At 24.9% G+C, this 17,013-nt stretch overlaps 4 protein-coding genes across 4 annotated transcripts; 2 read left to right on the top strand and 2 right to left on the bottom strand.

The window, feature by feature from the left end:
• Positions 1-1,511: 1,511 nt before the first annotated feature.
• LOC127279357 (beta-1,3-galactosyltransferase 1-like) lies at positions 1,512-7,902 on the bottom strand. The gene is made up of 2 exons (XM_051301667.1): positions 7,296-7,902; positions 1,512-5,975 (listed from the first exon to the last, which is right to left on the bottom strand). Exons 1-2 carry the CDS (start codon positions 7,438-7,440, stop codon positions 4,855-4,857), a joined length of 1,266 nt encoding a protein of 421 aa, XP_051157624.1. The 5' UTR covers positions 7,441-7,902; the 3' UTR covers positions 1,512-4,854.
• A 147-nt stretch (positions 7,903-8,049) lies between these two features.
• Positions 8,050-10,624, top strand: LOC127279334 (uncharacterized). The gene is made up of 9 exons (XM_051301631.1): positions 8,050-8,241; positions 8,316-8,377; positions 8,444-8,619; positions 8,704-8,809; positions 8,885-8,940; positions 9,008-9,312; positions 9,378-9,604; positions 9,678-9,797; positions 9,875-10,624. Exons 1-9 carry the CDS (start codon positions 8,152-8,154, stop codon positions 10,380-10,382), a joined length of 1,650 nt encoding a protein of 549 aa, XP_051157588.1. The 5' UTR covers positions 8,050-8,151; the 3' UTR covers positions 10,383-10,624.
• Positions 10,457-14,963, bottom strand: LOC127279365 (mitochondrial dicarboxylate carrier). The gene is made up of 9 exons (XM_051301679.1): positions 14,535-14,963; positions 13,793-13,875; positions 13,507-13,633; positions 12,397-12,552; positions 12,152-12,318; positions 11,838-12,045; positions 11,691-11,771; positions 11,562-11,618; positions 10,457-11,490 (listed from the first exon to the last, which is right to left on the bottom strand). Exons 3-9 carry the CDS (start codon positions 13,600-13,602, stop codon positions 11,377-11,379), a joined length of 879 nt encoding a protein of 292 aa, XP_051157636.1. The 5' UTR covers positions 13,603-13,633; positions 13,793-13,875; positions 14,535-14,963; the 3' UTR covers positions 10,457-11,376.
• A 117-nt stretch (positions 14,964-15,080) lies between these two features.
• On the top strand, positions 15,081-16,867 carry LOC127279373 (elongator complex protein 6-like). The gene is made up of 2 exons (XM_051301692.1): positions 15,081-15,273; positions 15,623-16,867. The coding sequence occupies exon 2, from the start codon at positions 15,632-15,634 to the stop codon at positions 16,475-16,477; it is 846 nt and encodes a 281-aa protein (XP_051157649.1). The 5' UTR covers positions 15,081-15,273; positions 15,623-15,631; the 3' UTR covers positions 16,478-16,867.
• Positions 16,868-17,013: the final 146 nt, after the last annotated feature.

Below are 17,013 nucleotides of genomic sequence, written 5' to 3'. Positions count from 1 at the left end.
AAGTTATTAAGAACATCTGCATTTACAAGAAATTCTTTCTTCCCTGAAGAGATTATCGGAGAATAGTATGTATATGTATAAATTACAGATTAAGATTAAAGTTAACTTGCAATTTGCAATTTTTCACATTAAAATAAAATAAATAAATAAAAAGTAATAATTAAAACAACTTTATAAATTCCGGATTATATATTTTTTTTGCATACGATTGAGAATGAGAAATGAAACTGGCTTTTACTTTAGTTACTTTACTTCCGGCGACGACGAGTATTTTGAAACATTAAAAATTATAATTATTCAATTAACCGATTTATATTAATATTAAATTAATGTTCTCCAATCATTGAACCCTTGTCCACATTCCATAAGTTCATGCCCGTCATTTTTTTTTATTATCATTTTATATTTTTATTTCGTAAAATTTTATTTTATATATTTAATTGCTTTCTTCGAGCTCGCGTGTTTGAAATTTGTCTTTGAATATTTGAGAAATTTTAATGGAATCTTAATGATTTCAATGGAAAGGATTTATAAGAGTTTTTTTTTTTGATTTCTTTTTATACAGATTTCGATTAAAAACCGTTTTTCTAACGGTATGAGATAACTTTATGTCACAGAATTCTCATAATATGTTAATTATATTGTTTATGAGTCGTTTGGTTACACTTAATGAAGTGTTCCCTTCAATGAACAACATTTTAATTATTTATCTTTCGATTATTCTTAATTATTACACTCTATATAAATTAACTCATATTTATTTATTGCAACTTGATTCAATTTAATAACTAATCTATCAATTATTGAAATAAACACCATTTCAATCTTTTTACTCTCAGAAAAATTATTTTAAATTATATAAAATTGTATCATCGATAAAATTGATTTTAAAAAATCAATGAAAAATAAACCAAAAGATAAAAATTAAATTCAGAATAATTTTTATTTTCTACTTAAAAAAAAAATCATCTAAAATAATTGAAATGTTTTCTTGTGAAGACGATACGAATATTACGAAGTATTATAAAAGTTTAAAACGTGAAGGGAAATCATCATTGGGACGATTAAATGTTTGGATACGTTCTACGTTTGTAATTACAGAAATGTTTCATGAGAATTTCATAATTCGTCTCGGTAATTTGTGGAAGAAGCCTATTAATCTACCTAATTCACAAAGTGAATTATATTCATTAAAAGATTGCGAATAGAACATTTGGAGGCGTTGAATTTTTTTTCAGTTCATTTAAAATATTTTTATTTAATTACTTATTCTTTCGTAAAACATTAAACTATACTATGTATACGATTACCCAATAATTTAATTATTGAGAAAACATAAATAGAATTCAGTTAATTTCGAAAAAAAAATTTTTAAATTCAATTTTTTTATTTTCTTTTTAAAAAAAAATTGAATTTTATATCTATTAAATTTTACTGTCTATATATTATAAAGAATGTATAAATATTTAAATTGCAAATTTAAATTGAAAGGAACAAATCAATTTCATCAGTTTTGTAATGTATATAATATATGTATGTGTATATTGTGCAATTTAAAATTTACAAACAAATATTGTGTGCAGATTCAAGTCCACAACATATAACTCCAAGCAAAAACACTTTTTTTTCTACAATATTCTCTTTGAAGTGTTAAAAAACAATTAGTGATTTTCAGTCGTCTGAGCTTAAATTGAAAATTAAAAATCGACGAATATAAAAATAAATTATAAGACATTGTCATGAGCAATCATTAGCATAATTTATTGTAAGTAATATCAACTGTTTTAAGTAAAATTATACGTATTATGCAATAAAATACTGTAAATTAAAGCTAAATTCGTAATATATGAATTTGCAATTTTTATAATATTTCATTTACAATGTAACAATCACTCACGCTTACATATTACAATATTTACACAAATCTCATGTAAAATGAGATATTTTTATGTTTTCGATTTTACCTAAGGCATTCGCATTCAATTATAGTTTTTTTTTTTTTTTTTCATTAAATTCGCTCAATTAATTATAATCTAGACTCGAGAGCCTTTTGATAAAGTACATATTGAGTTCATTATTAAATAATTTAATTAATTTCTAAAAAATTGTATAATTATTTATATTAAACGATAATTAAGTTTCAAAGGATCACGCAACAACAAAACGAAAATTATAATTTTCTATTATAATTTGATTATTAAAAGAAAACATCAAGTAGTGAATTTATTTCGATAAAAAGTCTAATTAAAAAAATAAATCTAATATTATTTGCCATAACAAGAAATTATATACAATATTTAAGTTTCATTAAATTGTAATTAAAAGGATTTAAATTAATTTTTTAAACAAAATTTTTTAATAACGAAAATCTGAAATAAACGAAATTACAAAATTTTGATAAATGTATTCATATTTCTAAACGAATAGAGCGTGATCCTTCGATTAAAATATAATACATTTAAAAGTAAATATAAAACTAAACTTTGAGCAAAATATTGTAAATTTCATAAAAACTTATTCAATTTCTTAAAACTTATTATTATGTTTGGAAAAGTCAACAATAAGCATATATATAATATATAGCCTTATAATTATTTTGAAGCATTAAAATATATCAATGCTTAAGTTCACAATGTTTATGATCAACGATTTTTAAAGAAATATTTTTTATTATAAAATATATCACGAATTTTCGTTTCAAAGATATTGCTTTCAATGATTAAAATATATGTTTTAAAATATATCACGAATTTTCGTTTCAAAGATATTGCTTTCAATGTTTAAAATATATGTTTTAAAATATATCATGAATTTTCGTTTCAAAGATATTGCTTTCAATGTTTATTGGTTAAAAAGTATTAAAAAAATTTTTTTAGATCAACATTTTTATAATTTTTTATTTTAAAAAACAATTTGTCTACTAATCAATGAACATAAATATTGTGGACTTCAACATCGTAAAATATGAAGGACACACAATTTTTTTAAACTAAAAAAAATATCGCACGTTTATATATATGATTACGTATTTTATGGCACCACAACTCTTTAAAGTAATGATATTCTCTTTTTTTCGTTAAACCTTAAAACTTAATTCCAATATTAATTATTCGACTCAAGTAACTATTTCTTTTTCATATAGGAGGTACAATTGAGCGATATACAAAGTTTTACAAGATAATTTGAGTAACAATTATCTAGGCACTGACTAGATAATAATTGTTTGATTACATTTATTATATATTTATAAGAAAAATTTGAGATTTCTTTTTATATTTTATTGGAGAAGAAAATTTAATTGAACCAATAGGCAGTTTTTGTGATTATTTCGTTTTTAAATTTATAATAGAAATGTTTTATTTAATATTTTTTTAAAAAATTTATTTGATATGTATTAGTTTAAAAAGTAATTTAATTTGCAAAAAAAAAATAAATAAAAATTGAAATACAATTCATACGCAAAAGTAAATATAATATTTCGTAAAATCGTCAGACTGAAAAAAAAAAAATTTTGGTCCCATAAATCACATTTTATAAAATCAATGACTTTTAATACTTCTAAAGTCTGAGGATTTAGGGAAATATGAAATATTATCAAAAAAGGAATATCTAATTTCATTTTTTCATAAGTAAAATAATATTTTAACATAAATATTAAAATATCGATCATTATTTTTGTTTATCTATAATTATGCCACCTGATTCGCATTTTTATCTTCTCCAATCATTTTCTTATTCTCTTATTCGTGTTATTGAAGTTCAGAACGTTCATATGAATCAATATTATTTTTTTTGTATAGTAAAATTTAATAAAATTGTTTATTTTTTGAACGTTCAAAACTTCAAGTTAATTAATTTATTATTATATATAGTTTTCATTGATTCTATTTGAAAGAATATTTCTTTGTCAAAATTAAAATAGAGGAAAGCAAAAACAAAAAAGAATATAATAAAAAAGCAGATAAATATCTAACTAGAAAAATTAAAAATCAACATTATGATTCAATTTTAACATTACATTAAAGTCAATAATTAAAATAAGTACATTAAAGCGCCAAATCAAAAGAAATATTGCATTTAACATCTACTTCGTTATTAACTCATTAATATTAAATATCATTACAACTTTGATTATAAAAGTCAGAGAATCAGTTTTTAAATGAATATAAAATTAATATTAAAGAGTTAAAAACCATGACTAAATTCAGTGCATGGCACTTTTTTTTCCTAATAATTACAATATGGTTTCTTTCTATCGAGGCACTCAACCGTAATCACGGTGTAACGTAACAGTCTAATAATAATTTTTTTTATGTCTAAATTATTTTCTTAACAAACAATTGTCAGACTGTCCCCAATCACATTTTTAAAATCAATTAAAGTTTTCTCTCTTTCTTGGGAAAAAAATATGTTCTATTTTCTTTTTTTTCTATAGATAAAATTAATTAAATAATTAACTATAATTGTCTGTGCGTTAAAAGAATAATAGAAATACATTAACATTATCAGTGCTGACGTCGTAATATAAACATTTAGGTATGAACTGCGTGAACAATACATAAAAAGAATGAATGTCAAATTTAAATCAATCTAAAGGTTTCCTAACATACAATCAGATCTTTAAATTCACAATAATCATTTGTTACGATAAAAAATATATTAATTGAAAATTAAATTGATTTTACGTTTTTTTTTAATTCAAGTAAAACTTAAATTTTCGTTCAATGATATTATAATCATGCATCATAGTTATACAATGATAATGTTATATCAACTGAGAATGTGTTTCATGTCAAGAGATAAAAAACTAATAAGATTCAAATGTGGGTCCACTGAACGAACCCTTCTGAGTGGTTATAATTTACAATTACTTTTGCCATCCAACAATTTTTTCCAAAGATCAAATTGTTCACTATATTGAACTTTATGAATGCTAATGCCTTTTTGCACATTACAAGGGGCATAAGAGATTCGAGTATTTAGAAATCCCGGTGCTTGTACACGTTTGATTCCAACTGATTGAGCAACAATTCCCGTCAAAAAAACATCCTCAAGCGGAAGAAATGTTTGATTTAACGCTCCCTCGTAGAGATTCGGTACAGTGTCATTTGAAAAAAGATAAGCGGGACCAGTTGTGAAATCAGGAAATACCGGGGACTTATATTGTGCCATTGAAACATAATATTTATTTTTCTTATTTCGAACTGGTTTCCAATTTCGTGCTAAACGTCCAAATATTATATTTTTGTCCTTTTGATGTTTATTTAAAAATAAAAGTAAACGCGGCACATTTATAAACATATCGTCATCAGTCTTTAAAATAAAATTCACCATACGACAATAATTATTGATCCATTCTAAAATTGATACTGTCTTGAATGTTAAATTTGAATAAGAATCGACAAAATGACCGCGAATAATATCACTGTACAATGTTTGCTCTCGATGAAGACTTTCTTCGATTTCATTATTGAAAGTTTTACCGATAATGAAAAGTATGCTAACGTCTTTTCTTTGACCATAAAATCCCCATGTTTGTCTTATTGCCGTTCGGGATTTATTATTTTTCGGCGCTGACATTACGATTATTGCTAAATTCATATCTTTACCAAAATTAGGACACTGTTCAGGAACTGATATTGAATGGCCTGATTTATACATGGCACGCATTAAATTAGAATTTAAAGTTGATGAATTATTATTATTCGACGTTGTTGTTTTGATTAAATCTTGTATTTTTTTCGTTTTGTCATTATTATTTGTTTGAGGAATTTTTGATATATTCGAGGAAGACGAAATTTGTGAATTGGAGGACGTTGAGACAATTGTGATAGCGGTTGAAAAATTTGCTGAATTGTGCGATACATTAGAATTTAGGGTCAATGGTTCTAAAACAGAATTTTTAAATGTTGCCGAAATGTGTGAATCGTTCCGGTTGTTTTCGTGGGATGATGCATCCAAAGACGAATATGGACCTGAAAAGAATATGCCAAAACATTTTACATACAAGGCATATTCTCGTCCAAAGAAAAATTATAATGAGAAAAAAATTTATTTAGTTTTAAAAAATATATTTCTCGGTAAAACTATTTTTTTTCAAATAAAAGTATTTTTAAATTGAATTTTTTTTTTTTTTTTTTTTTTTATTGAATAGTAATAATAAGAATAAGATAGTGAATATTAAATAAAATTTTTATTGCTTTAGAATTTTCAAGACATTAGCTAATAAAAAAAATATCAATCAAGAAGATGATTTAATATGATCAATGGAATTCTTGAAAAAAAAAACGATGAGCGTTTTTTTGCCTATTTCATAAACGGAACTAAGTCTATTATTCTTTAAGTAAAAAAACACCATTAAAACTGAATGATTGGAAACTTAAAATGTCGATGATAAATAATTTTTAAAAGAAAAATTATTTGGGGAAGAAATTGTTACCAAAACGTTAGTTTTTTTTATAATCATCGATCATAAACGATTTAGAATTTTATCGTCATAAATCTGAATTTAGTAGGTTAATATGATTATTAAGGATAAGAGTGACAAATACTTTTTTATGTTTTTTATAATCAACTCATCATAAACTATGAAATTATTTTATAATCATTTAATTAAACGAGAATTTACTGAAATTACTTTAAAGTAGATATTTTTTTTTTGTTTTTATTACACGTTTCTTTTGAGAAAGAAATCTAGAGTTGTTTTTGAACTTATTTAGTAAATTAATCCTTATATTCTATATTATTTCACAATTTTCTCATATTTCCAGACAGAACATGCACTTAATTTACTATAAAAAAAAATTCTAAAGTACACTTCTTATACCGCAATTATAGATATTATTACTGGAAAAATCAAGGTCCTTTAATTATTACTTGGAAAAAGTTATTACATTTCTATATTTGAACTATTTTTTTGATTTAATTTTTTTTATCATTTTACATCCTGCCTAGATATTGTAGAGAATTTTTTATTTATCTAAATAAATTTTAAGTGCCCTATTCGTTATCAAAACTTAAAATGAAACTATACAAAAATATTTCTTCTATGAAATTAACTAAATCAATAACTATGGAAAAAAACATTTCTCTGATTTCAGTAAAATATTTATAATAGATAAAGTAATATATTATAATCTTGGCAAATTTTTGTTTAGTGAAATTTAAAGGTTATGTAGCCAAAATATTCAAAATGATTAAATTAAAGTGTCAATGTAAAACAATTTTAATTATTTTTATTGTTATTATACTATTAAACATTTGAATAGCACAAAAATTAATAAGAAAATACTCACGATTACTGTGAAGAATTGCATTTTGGTTCACTACTTGATCGATTGTCTTCCAGTAGTAGGCGTAGAAAGTGAGAACGATCAAAGTGATGACGAAAATTTTGAAAAATAGACTACGAAATTTTGAATTTTTGTACATGACGAACATATCGACATTGACGTGCCTTAATTGATAAATTTTTCTTTTCAAATAGCGAAAAAAAATGCACTTTTATATCATCGCAGGTGTATTGACTTCAATGTTGATGCATCAGATGTGACCATGTGGTCTTCATGTGAAGTTGTACAAGAAAAAAATTGTAAAATTATTCTCATACTGTAAAATTTCTATTTGGATCTTTATTATCCCTTTTGTGTGCCTCGTGGTTAAAATTATAACGACTCTGGTTGACAACGATAATCATACTGTTTCTTGGAATGCGCAGGACTGTTTTCTCATCCTGTTTCTTTTAAGAGAATATTCTTCACTACGAACACATCATTTCGTTGCCCGCGCAAACACTGAATTACTTTCCACAGAGGTACAATTCTCAGACAGGTGACAGGTGCAATAATCTCCCACTACCATTACCTGTTTCGTAGAAAGGGTTAAGTTAAGTTAACTGCCAACAGGTAGGTTATAGTATCTACAGAGCAAGCAGACGATATTTTAATACAAAATTTTTACCACAGAGGCGCAACCTCTGCACATTATAATCAGGGATGGATAGGTAACTCTGATTCCCCAAATAGAGCTTTCAGAGTATTACGTTCCCTGTGAACAGACTTAAAGTTATCTGTTATGTTATCTCTCCTAGAATTATCCACGGAATTATCATAGGAGTAGAATTTAAAGTGATTTAAGTGACGAACAAACATTATGGAAAGTAAAATAAAAGATAATTTATTAAAATCATTGTCACAGCTCGAAATGAATAAAGAATCTACAGTTCCCGTTAAACTTGAAAACGTAATTTACATTTATATTATAACTAATTTTAAATATTTAATGATATTTTAATTTTTTAATTCAAATTTTCATAGATCATTCCCCCTATGAAAGATCGGGACTCACGAGGAAATCAAATAGAAGATTTTATCAAAGAGTAAGATTCAAAAAAATTTTAATAATTCTATATCTATTTATTGAAATTGTTGTTTGGATTTTTCAGACTTAAATACATTGTGGAGTGTATAGAACATAATAAAAAAGATTTTAGATCTCTTAATCCACCAAGTAAATGTTTTTCCGAAGATCCACTAACGAGAATAACAAATTTGAGAGATTATTGTTTTTTCTTTATACGAGCTATTCGCGAAAATATACTCTGGAGATATGTAAATGTTGGTAAGTTTAAAAAATTTAGTTTTATAATAAAAATATACAAAAGTATAATTAAATTAACAATTTTTATTCATTTTTCGGGAAAAGAATATGGATTGTGGCCATCAAATGGCATGTTTTGTGTTTGGAAAACATTATGTTTTGCATTGTTTGACAATCCGACTTTTTGTGATACTCTTCTTCATGATAAACGGTAAATATATATATTAATAGTATAATATATTATAACAGTATATAAATATTTGTATTAAAATTATAATAATTTTAGATATTATCCAACAATTGTTCAAGATTACATTACTGAAAAAGTTCCACTAATAATGAGTAAGTATAAGCTAAAAATAATCAGTAAAATATTTTCTATTTAGCTAATATAAAATTAATTTTTCAGATACAGCTGTTATTGTTTTATCAGATTCCGATTTGGATACAGTTGTTGCTTTTTTAACTTCAATATCTGAAGCTCCTTGTACTTGGAAAATAACTGCAGTTTATATTCAAGAAGCAATTGAGAAAAAATTTGCCCAACTCTACAAAGAAAAGAAAACTGAACATTCAATAAATTTGGAATTAATTATGACAATATTTCGATTTAAGGAAGAGATTTCTTCGAAATTCAAAGATAATCATTGGGACGCAATTTCAATTTGGAGTGAAAATGTTTTGTCTGCAAAATCTTATGTTATGAATATGATGGTAGATATTAAGTTTAAAGATTAGATTTTTAAAACTCGTTTTTATTTATCATTTTTATTTTTTAGATTCCACTTGTTTGGATTAATTCTTTTGGTGAACTTGGTCCAGGAGTAGCGCTTCGAACTGATACTAAACTTAAATGTCCAAACGTTAGTAGATTTGAATTAAAATCGGGATTTTTCACAGGATCTGGAAAGAAATTTGATCTTTTTTACGATGGTTTATGGAAGGAACCAAAAAATGGAAAATATTGGACTGATTGTAAAGGCAATTCTTGGGCTTCTGCGTCACAGTATGTATAATCAAGTAATCAAACAATATGGACGCATTTTTTCAATATTTTTCATTTGTTGCTAATATTTCAGAGAAGACGTAGATAGTTGTGTACAATCTGCGAAGCGTGCTTTTGAAAAATGGCATTTAACACCTTTTAGTAAGAGAAAAACAATTTTACAAAAATTTGCAGACAGAATTTATGCAGACGGGTTTGTTTTTATTTTTTTTCAAATAGTTATATAATTACTTTAAATTAAATATAAACGTTAAAAATTTATTTTTACAGAAATAGACCTCTTGCTAAATTAATAAGATCCCAACTTGATAATCCAATTCTGTATGGAAGTTCATCAACAATTATTAGAGATGGTAGTGTTGAAGTTTTGACAATAAGAGATCCTAAAGGAGTTATTGCAATTGGTAGAAAGGATACGAATGATCTGTTTCTTCGTATAATAAACGCTTGTATCGCTGGCAATTCAACTATAGTAATGTACGGTGGAGTTTTGGCTCCAATCAATGAATTTTGTGACATGATGATTACAAGTGGAATTCCACCTGGAGTCATTAATTTTTTAAGCTTTGAAAATCTTTTTGATGGATTCCATGAAGTTTACAATAATTCTGCTGTTGCTCATGGATGTTCACCAGCTTTTGAAGAATTTGATGTTTATATGCTCGATTTTTTCAAATATTGGATTGATCTTGTAACTGATGAAAATGATCCTCGATTTAATGAAATGTTATACACAAAATATACTCAACCAAAGTCAATTTGGTTACCTTTCAAATAATTACTAAATATTTTAAGAAAAAAAAAAATGATTTTAATACAAAAAAGAAATGTAAACTTTTTAAACACAAACAATGAAAAGAAACAAGTATATTTTTATCCATTTTGAATAAAATACATTTCTTTATTTTTAAACTAAGTTTCGTCAAGACTGACATAAAAGCATTTATTGTACTTTTTTACAAATAATCTTTCTGTTAAAAATATTTTCTATGACAGCAAAAATAAAGAATTTGATACCTACTTGAGTTTTTATATTTTTGTAAATAGTTTCTATTAAATCATTTCATGCAAACAAAATTGTGATAATATATTTGAATATAAATGCAATGGACTAATAATTACATAAAAATATCATTGCAATTACTTGATTTTGTATCAATGAACAATTTCGTTATAAGCTTTCTTTTAACATTTTTTTTTTGTACTGCAGGTTTCTTTTAAACATTAACATCTATTAGATATAAGCACAGCTTAATCTTTTTAAACATTTCCTTAGACATTAAAATAGCAAAAAATATGACGGACTTCTTTTTTCTGGTGTAAACTATAATAGAATTAAACTTGTGCGTGTAATAAATACTATTTGAACACAGATACAATTAAAAAAATATAGATTCAGTCGCTGTATAAACGTAAAATATTTTTGTTTTTTCACCTATAAATGAAATAAAAATATCCGCCTGTAAATATATTTATATCTACGTACTTCAGAAAGAGATACGTTAATGGAATGTATATGAGTGGAATTCCTCCTGATTATCCTTAACAATATTGTCATACATAGCAGTCGTCCATTTAATTATTTAACAATTATAACGTTCATTTCATCTAGAATATTACTCCAAATTTAGGAGAATAAATGCTTTGATAATGTCACATCAAACTTTGATACATATTTTCTGGATAATAATTTTTTTTCCATGAAAAATTTTTTTGTGTCATTAATTAAAAAAAAAGACGGTAAATTTAGGAAACAATTTTTTTAGATTTTTTTAAGTAGATTTTATGCTTTGTGGCAAAAAACCGAAATTTGTCCTAAGTTGCTCCAAGAAAACAAATGTTAATATTGTTTGTGGTGCAAGACGCACAAACGCAGGTACATAACCCTGAAAGGAATTTTAAATTATCATAATGAATTAAAAAAAATAAATAAATATTTATTTCAAAAATAACTCACCTTGAAGAAACCTAATGGACCTAATTTGGCAGTGTATACAATTAATTGTCCCATACTCTATAAAAATTAAAAATACAATAACTTTCTCAATATTTCAATTTACATTTTTGTTTATGAATTCTAACTGACCTTAAATTCTCCAGGTTTAGCGTTCATTGCTCGTGTTTTAAGTACATCTAAAGGTTGCGTTAAAGTTGTTGCAATAGCACCCTAGTAAAAAAAAAAAATTCAAAAAACATTCAATAAAGACGTTTTAAATATAAAAAAATATCTTACTGCGAATAAACTAGAGAGAAAATGCGTTGTAGGATTATCTTCAAACATCTTAGTTTGTAAGAGAATTATTTTAATTTGATCATAAAAACTTAATTGTCCAATTGTCATAAGAACAGCTCTTCCAGTTGCAGTTGAACAACCATTAAAAAGTCTTAGAAATCCTTCTTCTCTCCAAACGCGAATTAAACCGTCTAAAGCATGTTTATAGCTAGAAAATGATATTTCAATTAATTAATTTTACAGATAAATAATTTAATTTTAAAATTAAAAATACTGATATTCAATTAATTGGCAAATATCTATTTTGCACTTACTTTCTTCTTAATTCAGGTGCAATTTTCACATCGTTTTGCATTCGCACATTAATTAAATCTCCGGGCGTTCCAACGACACCGCCTGCAGCACCGGATAATCCAGCCAATAACAACTTTTGATAAAATGGCATATCATGTCCTGGAGATTCAAAATTTTGTTTTCCAATCTAAAAAATTAAATAATTACATTTATTTACAAACAAAAATTACAAAAATTTACAATCATTTTTATTAACTTCTTCTACCTCGTAAAATGCAAATCGAGTAGTTGAATATGTTAATTGTCGAAGAAGGGAAGCTGAAAGTCCATTATATAATGCAAAAACACCTTGTTTCTTTACTACTCGCACAGCGAGCTTTGACATTGACAATTTCCCTTCTTGTTGTGTTTGTAGAAGAACCTAAAATATATAAATTTCATACAATATAACAGAAATAAATAATCTATTATAAATTTTTGTAACAATAAAATTATGAATATTTAAAAAATTTACTTATTTTCATCAACTGATTTTAATACAAATTACACAAAGAAAGTTTTGTGGCTTTAAAAAAGATAAGAATTAAGAATAAAGTGAAGCCAATAAAGTGTTACATAATACGCTCAAGTTGAAAGAAGAGAAACAGATAAAATAAACAGTTTATGTACATGTTTTGATATAATTATATTAGTCACTATATTATTAGAGTGCAAAATTTTTATTCCTGTTAACGGGAATAAAAAATAAACTGAATGTAAAATTATTTTGTCCCCGATTAACTTTTGTATCGCGCGTAAAATCCTTGAGACTTTACGCAAATGTTTATTTATTCTGAATAACTTAACTGTGCAAGGTTCAATGAATTTATTATTCTTGAAAATCTTTATTATACATTTCTTCGAAATTTAAATATAAATTTTCAATACATTTTTTAAACTTTTCAAAGAAAAAAAAAAATTAGAAATGAAAAATGTATTAAACTTTACAGAAAAAATAAATTTAAAATTTGTAATAAATTGTCGTATTTTGAAATTAAATTGTAATTAAAACATTCATATTTACATATTACGAACCATATAGTAATTATAAGAAGAAGCGTTTTATATAATTCTGATTTATTGAACTTTAATGTAGACGTTCTATTTTTATACCTATTGATTTGTGAAAATTAGAGGGCACTTATTAGAATAGCAAATAAGTAAATGAGATTCAAAATAGAAAAGTTTTTCTAAAAATAGAGAAAATAATCACCACTGCCAGTTGATCTAAAGCTTAATGTGTCTTTAATGGATTAATTTGTTTTTATCCTTTGTCTAAACGTCCTACTTACATAAGTAGAATATTAATTTTAATTTTGAAAATAATTGTACAAACCTTCAGCAAGTCAAGAGGATGAGTGACACATGCAGCACCAGCCGATGCTAAACCTCCAAAATACCATCGAGATAGCTTTTTAGTTTTATCAGACATCTTCAATTTCTTGTTTAAAAAATTTTGAAAACTAAAAACAGGAATGTAAAAAAGCAATTAGTTTAATTTACAACAAATTTTTAAAAGAATATATATACATATAATATTCCCTTTTGTACTTTACATACACACTTTTATAATCCATTTTATTACAAGTTTATTGCGATTTATAAATACAAAAAATAAATACCTTTGTAGATTATATTGAAGTCCTGATATGAATTGTTGATTTAGAATTATCTGTTTGAGGATTCCATTGCTGTTATTTTTACACTGGAACACGAATAATATATTAAAATAATTATAATTGTATAAGAATAATATTAGAGAATATAAAATTAAAAAACTGAAAATAGTATCGGAAAAAAAAATATTTATTGATTGAGCGTGATGAGAAATTATTGATATATAAAAATATTTTATGATGAGATGATAAATGAAAAGTTATGTCACAAATTACGAAATTTTCTAAAAATGTTTCAGTTCTGCAAATGAAATCATGCCAAAAATTTACGAGTACAATAACTAAAAAAATATGTTTTCTCTTAGCATATGTTACTCAATTATATTGTAAATTAATTCTATTTTTTTCACTTATATGAAGTAATAAAAATTAATAAAATAATCATATTTTTAAAAATTTTTTGCTATAAATGTGTAACTATAAAAAATAGTAAAAAAAAATGAAAATAATATCAAAGTTAATTTTATTGATTGGTAAAAAAAATAAATAATTAATAGTAATTTTAAATTTGTGAAGCACGCACTTATTTTCAGAATAATTTAATTTTTAATTAATTTTCATGCTTGAAGGTAAAAAATAGACAATATTTTAGTGTAAATAAGAGATCTCTATGTTAGTAAAAATGTAAAAGAGATGAAATTAATAATCAATTTTAAAAACTTAATTCAAATTGATTAAATTAACTCACATTTCACGGTAACGCTGATATGACTCCGTGATTTGACACCATCTCAAACACTAACGGATGGTTGATATGGCCAACGAAGAAGACTTTTTATCGGGATTTCGGAGCATCCATGATAGCGCACCCTTGAGCGTCAGCTGACTTACACGTGGTCTTTTACTCTTTAAAAATTCAAGTACAAATGCTTCATCCGTTTAAACAGAAGTTTAAAATCATTTTCTTTATCTTTGAAATAATGTTAAGTAAATTATTTTTCTCCTTAAAGTAAATATACTATTTGATTCCCGTTTGATTGTATGTAAATCGAAAATCACTAATATTTGTTATATAGGTTATGTTTCATTTCTTGTACGTATATCCATACATTTGTAAAATTTATTCCGAAATTTATTGTACATATATTACTATAATTAACTGTAAAGTAGTGGGGAAAAATATATAATTCAAATAAATACAATTTATAAATAATAAACAAGGTAAACAATAACAAAACAAGCCTCTGACAAAACGTCAAAAGCACATTTATAAAAGATGGAGCCACTTGACTGTGACGTCTTGAAAGTGCACGTGCACTTAAACACGCAATGTTCTGAAAAACTCTTTAAATGCAGTGATTTTGATGTCTTAAACGACTTTTATACTTGACATTATTAACAGTATTGTTGTTAAAATTTTTTGAAAGGAGGAATTTTCATTGGAAAGTATAATTTATAATAAATCATCGGAAAAAAGCTGTTTAGCGGTGTGTATAAAAATTTATATTTTTTCAATTTCTTAGACATATTTTTCTGATATTTCCTTTTAAATGCAATACTTTTTGTACAGAATTTGAAAAAAATGTATTTTTACATAAAAAAAAGTATTATTCTTTTATCATGAATAGATTGAATTTTTTGTGTAAAAAAAATTTGAGGTTAGAATTTTTTGTTTTTATTTTGCTGATTTTTCAGAATAAGAATTTTCTTTGCATCTGTATAGAATTTTCTTTTTTTTTTAAATAAACCTTATGCTTTATAAATAAGCGGAGTCTGTTAAAATATACCAAGTATCTTTTTTATTAAATTTTTTTTATATAAATTGTGTAATCTCAGATTTCCACGATGACGGACGCTGTTTGCAGTGCTCTTGGAATTGATAGAGTTGATTTGAGAGGAAAATTAACGCTAATTGAAGAACAACATGGAAGCGATGCTAACTTTCTTGTAAACTCATTTATTTCATCTTCTTTAGAAAAAGGCCAAGGAATATGTCTTGTTTTGTTTCATAATACTTTTGGTCATTATCATAATATAGGTATGAAATTGGGTTACAATTTAAATGTTTTACGAGAAAGAGGTCAAGTTTCAATTCTAGAACCCATGAAACTGATAGCGAACAATATTCATGATCTTGGACATGATTCTGTGGATGCTGCAAATGTGGAATTTAATGAAAAAAATACTGAGGATGATATCAGTAATCTGAATATTATGGAACATGGACCAAGTCTTGTACATAAATTGATTGTTCCTTTAAAAAAACAAATTTACGAATTATTGAAAAATCAAGATTCCGTTATGGTTATTATTGATGATTTGAGTCATCTTTTTGACCTTCAAATGAATCTCAGAGATGTGTGGTTTTTTGTTAGATACATAAGAACTTTTGTTGAGTTTGAACATTCATTATCAATGTGTATTTTAACACATACTTATAAAGCAGATCCTGATTCTTGTCAACCAGATCTTATTGCAGTTGGCTTGAAACATATTGCTCAATTGATTATTGTCGTTGAACCTTTAAGTACAGGTCTCGCTAAAGATGTTTCTGGAAAAATGAATGTTCGATGGAAAATGGATTCTATTAGAACAAAATATAATTGGCCTGAGAAGCTATCTTATCTTTTCAAATTATTGGATCGTCAAGTTAAAGTTTTCCCTCCTGGTAGTTCAACTATTCTTTTTTAAAAATGTGACAAAATCCTTTATTGATTAATGACAGAACTTTTAAGAGACAGGAAACTGTAATAATAAAAATTTGTCATTATCAAAGAAGAGTTTTTTTTATCTCATTTATAAAAAAAATTAAAACAAAAAAAAAACAAAAAGAATTTTTACAATTAAAAGTATTTTTAAAATAATTAAAGATTGCGTTAGGTCAACGGATTACAAAGAAATGTTTAATCTTCGAGAGTGAAATGCTTTTATAAGACACTGAATATTTAAGATAATTCGAGTTTCAAAGACTGTGTTACTTTTGTATTTAATTATTATCATTAAACGATTCAATTTTCTCATTATTTGTCAATTTAAACAAACAACGATAATTATCTAATCAATAAATCATTATTCTCAGTACATATTGATATTTTACAATTTTTAATACCTCTTTATTAAAATACTTACAAATTTTTTTTAAGCGTTATGACAGAAGAATTATAAGTTTATTTATTTTTCTTAAAAAATAGATTTAAAAAAACATATTTTTTATATGCGAGGCATAA

This window comes from Leptopilina boulardi, unplaced genomic scaffold, assembly GCF_019393585.1.
Source record: "Leptopilina boulardi isolate dan_hultmark-lab unplaced genomic scaffold, ZJU_Lbou_2.1 LbouV2_112, whole genome shotgun sequence".
Classification (NCBI taxonomy): Eukaryota; Metazoa; Arthropoda; class Insecta; order Hymenoptera; family Figitidae; genus Leptopilina; species Leptopilina boulardi.
This window is presented reverse-complemented; position numbering and strand designations above follow the sequence as displayed.

Excerpts from the sequence above, each read along its gene's own strand:
- LOC127279334 (XM_051301631.1), top strand. The coding sequence starts at position 8,152 with ATGGAAAGTAAAATAAAAGATAATTTATTAAAATCATTGTCACAGCTC. Across the intron at positions 8,378-8,443 it reads ATAGAAGATTTTATCAAAGA|ACTTAAATACATTGTGGAGT; the intron begins GTAAGATTCAAA and ends TGGATTTTTCAG. Across the intron at positions 8,941-9,007 it reads AAAAGTTCCACTAATAATGA|ATACAGCTGTTATTGTTTTA; the intron begins GTAAGTATAAGC and ends TTAATTTTTCAG.
- LOC127279365 (XM_051301679.1), bottom strand. The coding sequence starts at position 13,602 with ATGTCTGATAAAACTAAAAAGCTATCTCGATGGTATTTTGGAGGTTTA. Across the intron at positions 11,772-11,837 it reads TTCTCTCTAGTTTATTCGCA|GGTGCTATTGCAACAACTTT; the intron begins GTAAGATATTTT and ends TTTTTTTACTAG. Across the intron at positions 11,619-11,690 it reads CTAAACCTGGAGAATTTAAG|AGTATGGGACAATTAATTGT; the intron begins GTCAGTTAGAAT and ends TAATTTTTATAG.
- LOC127279357 (XM_051301667.1), bottom strand. The coding sequence starts at position 7,440 with ATGTTCGTCATGTACAAAAATTCAAAATTTCGTAGTCTATTTTTCAAA. Across the intron at positions 5,976-7,295 it reads TGCAATTCTTCACAGTAATC|GTCCATATTCGTCTTTGGAT; the intron begins GTGAGTATTTTC and ends TATTCTTTTCAG.
- LOC127279373 (XM_051301692.1), top strand. The coding sequence starts at position 15,632 with ATGACGGACGCTGTTTGCAGTGCTCTTGGAATTGATAGAGTTGATTTG.